The sequence below is a fragment of the Pagrus major genome, chromosome 8 (genome assembly GCF_040436345.1).
Source record: "Pagrus major chromosome 8, Pma_NU_1.0".
Lineage (NCBI taxonomy): Eukaryota > Metazoa > Chordata > Actinopteri > Spariformes > Sparidae > Pagrus > Pagrus major.
The window spans coordinates 28,892,317-28,902,824 of record NC_133222.1 but is presented as its reverse complement, the minus strand read 5'-3'; the positions used below and the strand labels follow the sequence as shown (position 1 = coordinate 28,902,824).

Below are 10,508 nucleotides of genomic sequence, written 5' to 3'. Positions count from 1 at the left end.
GTGCTAACACATATATGCTGATGCTTTCACCTCTACAGGTATCTCACAAGTGTTACCTTTATTATGATACCAATATTATTCATATAGACCTTGTAGTTGCAGAGATATACTATATTCATGTTGGGGATGTGTGGCATATTGCAAAATCTAAACTAAAATCACTGATTCAATGTTGGCGAATTCACCTATGTTGAGAAACGTGACGTAGGAATGACGTTGCTATTTCAACATTGATTAGATTTGCAAAATCTAAACAAAATTCAACGGTTATCAAACACTGGCACCTGACGTTGATTCAACAGTGACTCGACGTTAAAATGCCAGCTGGGACTCGAGACTTCCGCCGACCGAGTCAGCTAACTTCCAGTTTAATGCTGAGCTAACTTGATAGGGATAAAATGTAATCGGGCGGCTATTCTAGACTGTCCAAATTTTATTGGACTGAATTGCCCAAATTCTGACGGTAAAACGAGTCATTTTGCGGGGGTTGTGAGGCGTTTATTACCGTTTTACAGACGCATCTCTCACAATGTTAGCTTATGGGAAAAAGTCCCCAGTGCATCACACGACGATGTAGGCTTCATGGCCTGGCGCTCTTTGTGGGGGCTTGATCTCGACGATGAGGCCAGCCATCTTCTTTGCAGAGGAAGTTACGGTCAAGCAAACTGCGTTTAATAGTCCTCCTCTTCTTCGTTGGTTTTACCAGCGTACTAAAAACCACACCGCCATCCACTGTATCGGAGTATAAAACATCATGCTATTCGGTGACAGGTGCACTGTCTTGAGTGAGTGAGAATGGGATGCGCGGCTCCAAAAATAGAAAATCTATATGTGGCGGCCAATGTTGATATTGTGGCGGATCGCCACAAATAAATTAATGTGTGAGAAATGCTGGTTGTGTTTTCTGAAATGTTATTTTTTCTGAAATGATGAGTTATCTGAAATGTTTGAGACATTTGTGTGTTACATTTGTAAATTGATTTTGAATTGTTGGGAATAAGTATCTCGGGTCTATATGAATTTTTTTTTGTTTTTACTCTCCCCAATACAAAAGTCTGTGAAATTCTGCCAGTGTGTTCATGAGTGAAAATGTTTTCTCTGTTACAAAAGGGTGAATGCATTGGCCGGGAATCGAACCCGGGCCTCCCGCGCGGGCAGCGAGAATTGTTTAGCTAAACCGCCCTAAACCATTTCCCATTCATTCTCTATGGTAGTGCTAAACCACTACGGACGTAATGCGCCTCCCGGCCACTGAACATTTTGGCGCTGTTCCCGCTTCAACTCCGCGTCTTCTTCCCAACTTTTCTTTGAGTGACTGTGAGTGAAGACGAGCAGTAAGACGACAAGAAACCGACCGACGATTTTGTTCTCAATATTTCACTTCTTCAGTAAAGGTAAGATACTTTTTCATTCATGACCAGATCAATAATGCTCAGATATGTACGTGACGTTTTCGCGGCGAGTCTCGTAGTTTTCTACGGTGAATGACATCGCTCTTTGAGGCTGTATGTAACTCGTAATGTAAACGTAACGTCAGCTAACAGTTAGCTTGGGACTGCATATGTAACTCATGTTAACGTAACGTTAGCTAACAGTGACGCTGGGAAACTTGCCAGTAATGTTAAAGTTATACATATACAGTATGCCGTTGGTTACATGTAATACATGCTTAAGATATTGTCATTAGTATATTTTCGTTTCAGTGGGCAACGTCATGCGTTTTCTCTGTTCAAATTCAGCCGACGGCCAAAACCTACACACAACACGAACGTTGTATTAACTTCGATCCCAAATGTATTGCTATACACGGTTGTTTCTGAGTTCAGGTCAATTGATTTTTATTCTCATTAACACGTTATGCAGGCACGTCATGTAACATTACGCAAAAACGGTGCAGGGGGGTAAATCAATGTATCATGTAAATACAGATACAAAAACAAGATTTTCAAAATATTCACAAGTTTGCATTTAATGAAGTAGTCTCTCTCTCTGTGTGTATATATTTATTTGCATTCGTCTATGACACCTATTGTTGACAATATTATTATTGACACATTAGTGCATGTGTATATAGGTCCTGTTTGTGCATGCGTGTGTATTTTGGGTCTCTGTTTGAATATAAAAAAAACGTGAATATAGAAGAAAGTGTAAACATTGAATTTCCCCTTGAGGGACAAATAAAGGATAACTTCCCTTATTATATATACTTAAAGTATCTTCAGGGAGGATAATCACACTTAAAAGAATATGATTTGTGGTGTTTTTACTGTTCTCAAAATCTTATGACACAAGTAAATGTTTAATACATCTAATACTGTTTCTTCTCCTCTTAATGTATGTTAAATGCCAGCATGCAGAAGAAATTCAGCTTTTTCCCTGGGAGCGTCAGCGTTGTGTTCCGCAAAGGACCTCGAGGCTACCTGCTTAAGGATCCGACGGATGCAGCGAAGCTCCTCAAGGACAACCCCTCCCTGCAGGACAAGTCTGCATCTCTTAGGGAGGATACAGTCAGGCAGAATGCCCTGGCCGTCGTCCGTCAGAGAGGAGGGGATGCCTCTGACTCCACAGAGGTGCTGGGGGAGTATATTCTCCAGTTCGGGAAGTACAAGGGGAAGTCTTTCCGGTGGCTTTTAGAGAATGATGTAGGCTACGTTATGTACCTCATCAGTCACAGGGAGAAGGAAGAGGCTGCAGGAGTGGCAACAACTGTGGGGAACAAAAAGGACAGCTTGCTTTCCTTTGTGAGCTATGCCCGCAGCTTCGAGGAGATCCAGTCTCTTCATTGCTTCGACTCGGGCAAGCCTACAGCTTCAGCAGCCTCAGAGGATGACCAGCTGGTTGGCTTTGGCTATCGTGCCAAGAGCACGTGGCGAGAGGTGTGGGACAGCAGGGCGGACGGCTATGCAGCCTTCATCCTGAAGACAAAGTGTCTTCCTGGGACTAAGATGAGCAGACTGCAGCAGTACTTGCGAAAGCAGGAGTCGTCCTCTGTCCCCTCTCCAAGTGCACAGAGTGGAGCCATGAGTAGGTTTTTTTCAGTATGCACTAAAATTCATTCATTTACATCAAAACACAACTCAGTCGTGGAACACATGCTTGTTTTATTCAAAATGATTAAGTACAAAATATAAAAGTATAATGTACAGCACTCTAATTCTTTCTATCTGTGGCACAGTGATGGATGATGATGAGGAGCTGGAGAGAGCGATGCTGAGCATATCACCCACCAAAGAACTGGTCGAGTGTTGTAAGTAAATATTTGATTTTCTACTGACTCAACATTCAGAATTGTCATTAAAAATGCGAGTCTGCTATACTAAGAAAATCTATTTGTCTACTGCCAGCTGCTGCTTCGTCACCATCGTCATCATTTGCTCCAGCAGGACGAGCCACGGGAATGAAAACAGGTTTAGTGAAAGTTCACACATGTTGGATTGAGCCACCATGAATTGCTCTCCAAAAGGGAACCATGAATTAAACCCTTCTTCTTCTGTGTGTGTTTTCGTTCTGGCCACGTTCTGGCTATGTTTGTGTTCTCGCCATGTTCTGGCCGTGTTCCACTAATGTTGTGTTTGCATGCTGGTGTTCCTACTAACCAATAGGGTTCATGAATTGATCTCCTCAACGTTGAGGGTAAGTACCCATTTTTTTTTCTTCATGCATGGTTATTTAAAATACGAAAAATCATATTGCTTCATCTGCTTTGACTAAAAAAGACTGACAATTATGATATCAGTCCATACACAAATGTGTGTACAAATAAAGTGTATTACCATTATATTACCATTACATTTTTATATCAGAGTAAAGTACCTGCTAGAACCAGCCTGGGGGAAACCAAAGCACAACATGACTCCCCACTTTCCCCACTCCCAAAGATGACCACTGCCACAGCAGATGCAATCCAAACAGAATTGATTTATTCATGAACTAGGGCAAGAATAAGCATCAGGGTGAGCCAAGACAAAGAAAACAATCTGTATACTTGTAAATCAGCTTCCGCTGAAAAAACATACAAACAAAGAGGGAAAAAAACATACAGGAAGTTACTCTATGCAGAGGAGAAAAAAGGGAATTAACACAATAGATTCTCACCCCTACAACTACCAAGACTGCTCCCTCTAAGAGATAGTTACAATATGTACAACAGAGATCACTGTGAGGTCACTAAGTAGTCACCCATCACCGAGCGGCACAGCCCGGTCTGGTTGGGAGTCAGGAAGAAGAGGAGAAAAAGCCGGCATCAGCAGGGGCCATTATAAAGAAGGTGTCGTCAGTCTCCAGCCCAGTGGCCAGCCCCCACCTGTAACTCACAGATCATGGAAAAACAGAACACAAGGTGGCAGGGTTACTCTCAGGCAGGCAGGGAGGGAGAACAGCTCATCAGAATCACACAATCACACTCAAATACAAATTATTATATCAATCAGGATCTTAACAGTACTGTTTGACTTTCTAAAACTTAGCAGATGAAGTAATATTGTAATATTATAATTGTAATAATTATAATTTGTGCTTTGAGCCAGACCAATTGCTTCATGTTTCTAAGTGACATCATAATGTCTGTTTCAGTACCATCTGCCTCCCTGTCCAAACCACCACGTGAACTGCAGAAGCCACTAGTAGATGGTAATTAGAGCATAATTTGTTTCTCCATCTTCAGTACATTATACAATACGTTAATACATTAACTGTCTTATGCACTGTGGTAACATCAGGTACACTTCAACATTTACTGAATGCTTTTTCTCATCTGATTGTCTGTCCGTTGTAGCCCCTGAAACCAGTACTGCGAGAACACCTGTCCCCCTTCCCTCTCAGCTGCAATTTCTGGTGAAAGATCTGACTAGTCCCCAGCCAACAGAGAGCACCGTCTCTGCACCAGGTGAGAATTACAGACCGATTTACGTATTCAGTTTTATTTTCTCTTAAACAATGTCTACACTGACATTGTAGACATTCCTTCAAGGCTGTAGAGCAGTGGCAACAAATTTAACAAATCAGTAAAAACAAACACATGCTGCACTATAAATTACATAGAGTTTATTAGTTTTATTTGAACCATACATTTGTCTTTTCAGGCACCCTCCCATCTTCAGAGACCCCCTCTGCCCCTCATACACCTGAACCACTGCACAGTAAGATCTTTTTAGAACTCTTTTATTTATAATCTGTAACATTTCCACATAAAAATGCCCAGAAACAACTACTTTACCTATATTTTGTTCAATTGTATACTTACTTGCATTATCTCAAGTGTTTCGTACGATGTTCAAACCCAGAGAAATCCGTAATTTCATTCAAGTAGCGAGGCATTACATGTGGTGGCTGGCAGTCGTCTGTCATGAGAACTTCCAAATATGACACACGAGAGTGTGAGGAAGGAAGTCGGCGAACTCGACGAAGCATAAAAAAATCTGTTTTTTGAAAAATGTGTTCTTTGTGCTATACAGTCTATAATAAGAAATAAGAAGTGTGAATTTTATGACATCTCACCAGTTTTTTTTAATTCCCTCAGCAGGACCACCGGTTGGTGTCCCCCCACCGACACTCAGACCAGCCCCTCGCACGCCTGAGCCGCCACACAGTAAGATGTTTTCATAACTGCTATGAAGATGTTACGCTGCCCCCGAAATGATTTAATTTATTATACATTCTGTGATGATTATAAAACGACTTAAAAGGACTAAATGTCACTAATTATGTTTTTGTTTTCATGCTTATTTCTACAGCTGGGCCGTCTGCCTTCTCTCCCCCACCCGCACAGACACCAGATCAGGACATTAAGAGCTGGACCTGTTCTTATCCTCAGAAAGTGTGGATGAGGACAGAGCTCCAGTCTCTGGGACTGTGGCCTGGGTCCCACCACATGATGAAGCCAGGAAATTCCCTTTCATTATGGCGTCTCCCTCCACAGCCAGAACTCATTGACACTGTATCAACTCTCCCATCCCGCAATTTCTTTCAGCTCCATCCATTTTTCATTTGGAAACCAGAGAGTGACATCATGGTGAGACTGAGAAACAATTACGTTCTCCCATGTCTTCATGGTTGTCCGAAGCCAGATGTAGTCTCGGCTGGTGTAGGCAGGCCTCGAGTGATTGTTGGTACCAGCGGACAGTACTACATCTTCGCTTCACGCCTGAGCTGCAGGATGTGTAAGAGGGTCTGGTTTGCCGACAGTCCTCGGTGGCTGAGTAAACTGCCATTGCGGTTCACAAACATTGTGCCAGCATTCCTGACCTACAAGAAGGCCATCTGCAAGTCTGTGCTTCATGAGCTTCGACGCACTGGCAAGTCACCCTCGGACATGGCAAAGCAGGTGAATGAGCTGATGCACCTCAAGTATGAACGAGCTCATCTGGCATACCTCTGCAGCATTCAGAATGTCTGGGATGCTGAGGCTGGGGTTTATGGGCAGAAGACTCTCGGTCACCTTGTGAGGAAGGAGGACACGCCGCAGTCTTTTGGAGCCTATGGTGACGCAGATGGATGGTGTGGGGTCTCTGTCTCTGCCTTCTACCTGACTGACTGCCTCATTGATGAGTATCGGCGCCAGGAGCCAGCCATCACTCAACTCCTGCAGGGCACTTTTGGACAGGTCCTCCGATCTGACCACACCAGGAAGGTCGCCCGAAAAGTGACCTTGACATCTGGCACCATGTCAAGTTATGCAGTCATGAATGAGAACTGGATGATTGCCTCCTGGGTGATGGTGCAGTCCGAGACGGATAAGTCCCTTGAACCCATGTACCGGGGCTTAGCCAAGAGGTACAGTGAAGCAAGGGTGGAGAAGGCCAATTACCACTGGGTGGACAGGTAAGAAATATCTGCATTTACTGTCACTCTCATATTTATAACATTAAAAAACTCTCTCAAAAAATATTTTTTGAAATTCTAATCAGCTTCTCCCTGTGTTCAGAGATTGCTGCGCTCCGTTCAAGATCCCGGACCCTAAACACGGAGAGCACCTCAGGTGGGATGCCTGGAGGACCACACAGTCCATCATGACTGAGGCTACTGCAGGGACTCTGGAGAACACCTGTGCATCCCGCACGCAGTACAATGCCAACATTGTGGTGAAGTTGGATTTGTTTCACTGCATGAGGCGTTTCACACGCGAGTGCACTTCAGAGCATCATCCCCTCTTCAGCACCTTCTGTCAGCTCCTCTCCGCTGCCTTTTCTGTTGTGGATCAGGAGGATCTACAGAAGCTCAAAGATGTGTATCAGTTTTGTGGAATTCAGCCACCAAATCCAACAAAACAGCACATCAGAGAGCACTGTAGAACCAGAATTCCACAGCCAACAGAACTGGTCGACAGAGTGGAGAAAGTCCTCCAGCATTTCCACCTGACCACAGACCCAAACAACATGCCGCTCTTCAAACCATCCATGCTGAAGACGTGGCGTATTCAGAGGGTGCACATTCTCCGTGGCTGCCTCAGTGACCCCGAGCTCACAGAGGGAATCCTGTATAGGTATGGGGGAACTCTGCAGCTTAACCATGTCCCTGGTGAAGGTGCAAAAGTCCCCATATGGATTCCAGTCAGAGGGACCTCACAGCAGGAGGGTTACCACTTCCACCAGTCACAGTGGATTACTGGAACGCAGGTGTCATGCGAACTGTTCCAGGCTCAGGGCATGACAGGGGTGGCTCGGTGGAACTACCAAAGGCTGCTAGACCTCAAGCAGCCAGATGTGGTTCTCCCACCTGTGTTTGATCCACTGCTGATTGCTGAGCTAAACTCTGCCTCCAAGAGAGTGACAGGGAAGGAGAAGTACCCTGCACTCCGCCTCTGTGATAGGGACACAGGAGAGAGGTTCGGCCTGCAGTACTGTGAGCCAGAGTGCCGCCCAGTCACACTTGACTGGAATAAACACAAGACGCAGAAAAGGGATGATCATTCTGCTCCTGTGCCTCTTCCTCTTCTTCCTCTTCCTCCTCCTTCCTCCACAACCCCGGCACCACCTCTTCAACCTGCTGCTGTAATTATGAAAACACAGATGCTGTCCCAGGGAAGCATGGAACCTCCAGCTGAAATGGGTAAATTAATATCAATTTCTAGACCAACATTTTAAATATCATTGTCATACATGTGAGTAAAATAATAATGAACTCAATTTATTTGACTTGAAATTGCTTTTCTATGTTCCAGAATCCTCAAATATCCCACCGCTGCCACTGCTGTCTTCACCGAGAAGTGTCCGCACTGGACCTATCAAGACTGGTGGACGAGTGTTTGTCCTGGACCACAAGCGCTGGACACAGCCTATGAAGGCAGCTATCGATGGTCTCCTTGACAAATTCCATGGACAGAAGGACATGCTGAAATCTGTTGATAAGGAGTATGCTGCCATGGTCCACCAGTCTGCCACAGATCCCAACAGTCTGCTCCACCCCACAACCAAGCACCACATCAACCAGTACATAAAACACCTGGCAAAAAACCTGAACACCAGTTCATCACTAAACACAAGCCCGGAAAAATTGATGGAGACACAAAAGCTGTGGCAAAGTTTAACCGAGGGGAGTGAAACTCTCCATGTCCCGGTTCTACAACTGCCACATGCAATTGTAAATCCACCAGACACTTCTCCCCTGACACAGCAGGCACTCAGGCAACAAATAGTAGAGGACATAATGCAGCAGCAGCAGCAGCAGCAGCAGCAGCAGCAGCAGCAAAAACCCAGGCAAACAAAAACTTGCCTCTCATGTGGTCAACCGAAGTCTCGGTTTTTAAGTGATGGCTCATCGGTCCATCACTTTTACCAGCAAGGACCTGTGAGATATCACTACTGTTCAAAGAAGGTATTCAAAGCATATTCTGCAGAGGGCCTGACAAACCCTTCCATGCCTTTTGCAGAATTTGCACAGACGCATTTCTTCGCCCGTGAACTGGAGCTGACGAAGCAGAGAGTGGAGGAGAAAGCGGAGAGGAAGAGGAAGCTGCCGGACCCTCCACCTCAGGGAAGAATGTGCCGCTTTTGTCGTACAGAACTTAAGCAAGGCCCAAACAGTGTGCACATTCACACAGGATTCCCAGGGGTGGCTGGAAAATATATTTACTGTCCAGCGAGAATACTGGACACATACAAAAACAAAGGCATGGCCAAAGAAATGACTTGGGGGGAATTTCAAGCCTCACCCTTTTATGCCATGGAAAAGGAGAGGTGGGCAGCAGAGAGGAAGAAGTAGAGAGAGAGTGGGAGGGAGAGAGGGGGAGAGAGAGAGAGAGAGCAGCAGTGGTGATGGAGAGTGAACAGAGAGTGACAGACGATAGCAAGACAGTGAATCAGAGAAATAAAACTTCTCTTTCTGATCTGTTTTGCAGAGGTTACAGGAGCACAAACAAACATGTCCACATCACTGCACGACCCTGTGACTTCACGTGTGATTCTGTAATCATATGTACCAGCTGAAAGCCTTTTTAAATGGTGTGCACTGTGCAACCACTGCCTACTTGGAGCATCACAGGCATACGACGCTGTAGTTACAGTGTTTATTGTTACATTTGTTCATGCAGCAGTTTGCTGACTAAAGTCTAGACACTCCGGATAGGTGACACATTCTGTGTTTTCTTTTAATTTAGTCCCCCTTCTGGACTATGCTATCTCTTGGTTGTTGATAGCACAATATCTGCTTTATTGTTGTGTGTATATACTGTATATATAGGAATAATATAATTTGCCATAGCTGTAAGGTGCTGTAAAGTTTGAGAATCCTCCCTTTGTGTAAATTGTGCATTGATTAATCTAACTGATTGTTTTATGTCCTTGTATATACAGTATTTCTAGTCACTTGCTATATATTCCCTAGTTATACTTCCTTTTTCTATTTGTTTGTACCTACTTCAGCACACTAAGTTCTGCTGAAGAAGAATGAACATTGATTCATTGATTGATTTCAATAAATTACTTGTTTCACTAAATTTCCTCCTCCTAACACTGGTCAGCTTATTTTCAATATGAATAACAGGTCAAACGAATTCATGGTCTGATTAATTTTTTAGTGCAATTGAATGTCACACATATGCTAACATGGTTTTGCAGTGTAAAATTATATACTGACATTACATAACATACTTCAAGTCTTCCTTGATACAGTTCTCCATGATGTACACATTTCAGACTGAACTCATGTAGCTTTTAACCTCTCTCTTGTGAAATTTTGAATAACTAATGCTGGAGTTCAGCACCTCTGGACAGGGAAAGCAGAATTCAGCACCAAGGACAGCAGGCAAAAATATACTGCAATTTCATTGGCTGTCAGTGAATTATAACTATTCGCGGCTGGCCCCCGCGTGGCAGGCGAGAATTCTACCACTGAACCACCAATGCTGAGTGTGCAACTTTTGAAGCAATGAAACCCGAATGTGCAGGCTACATACACACACGTTTGTGTATTACAAGGGTAGACTTGAGCTCAACCACTAATTGTCTTTTTACCAACAGAAACCTTGCATTGGTGGTTAGTGCTAGAAATCTGCCTTGGCACATGGGGAGGGA

General features: G+C 44.1%; 3 protein-coding genes across 3 annotated transcripts in view; 2 read left to right on the top strand and 1 right to left on the bottom strand.

Moving 5' to 3' along the window:
* ldhd (lactate dehydrogenase D) overlaps nucleotides 1-10,508 on the bottom strand; it is a 66,962-nt gene that overhangs the window by 34,466 nt on the left and 21,988 nt on the right. The window lies entirely within an intron of this gene.
* Nucleotides 2,352-4,629, top strand: LOC141000826 (uncharacterized). The gene is made up of 5 exons (XM_073471702.1): nucleotides 2,352-3,024; nucleotides 3,176-3,247; nucleotides 3,345-3,407; nucleotides 3,603-3,633; nucleotides 4,573-4,629. The coding sequence occupies exons 1-4, from the start codon at nucleotides 2,352-2,354 to the stop codon at nucleotides 3,614-3,616; spliced, it is 822 nt and encodes a 273-aa protein (XP_073327803.1). The 3' UTR covers nucleotides 3,617-3,633; nucleotides 4,573-4,629.
* On the top strand, nucleotides 4,522-9,842 carry LOC141000548 (uncharacterized). Its single transcript, XM_073471276.1, has 7 exons — nucleotides 4,522-4,629; nucleotides 4,775-4,885; nucleotides 5,082-5,138; nucleotides 5,519-5,587; nucleotides 5,733-6,819; nucleotides 6,923-8,046; nucleotides 8,159-9,842. The coding sequence occupies exons 1-7, from the start codon at nucleotides 4,539-4,541 to the stop codon at nucleotides 9,196-9,198; spliced, it is 3,579 nt and encodes a 1,192-aa protein (XP_073327377.1). The 5' UTR covers nucleotides 4,522-4,538; the 3' UTR covers nucleotides 9,199-9,842.

Excerpts from the sequence above, each read along its gene's own strand:
- LOC141000548 (XM_073471276.1), top strand. The coding sequence starts at position 4,539 with ATGTTTCTAAGTGACATCATAATGTCTGTTTCAGTACCATCTGCCTCC. Across the intron at positions 4,886-5,081 it reads GAGCACCGTCTCTGCACCAG|GCACCCTCCCATCTTCAGAG; the intron begins GTGAGAATTACA and ends TTGTCTTTTCAG. Across the intron at positions 5,139-5,518 it reads TACACCTGAACCACTGCACA|CAGGACCACCGGTTGGTGTC; the intron begins GTAAGATCTTTT and ends TAATTCCCTCAG.
- LOC141000826 (XM_073471702.1), top strand. The coding sequence starts at position 2,352 with ATGCAGAAGAAATTCAGCTTTTTCCCTGGGAGCGTCAGCGTTGTGTTC. Across the intron at positions 3,025-3,175 it reads TGCACAGAGTGGAGCCATGA|TGATGGATGATGATGAGGAG; the intron begins GTAGGTTTTTTT and ends TCTGTGGCACAG. Across the intron at positions 3,248-3,344 it reads CAAAGAACTGGTCGAGTGTT|CTGCTGCTTCGTCACCATCG; the intron begins GTAAGTAAATAT and ends GTCTACTGCCAG.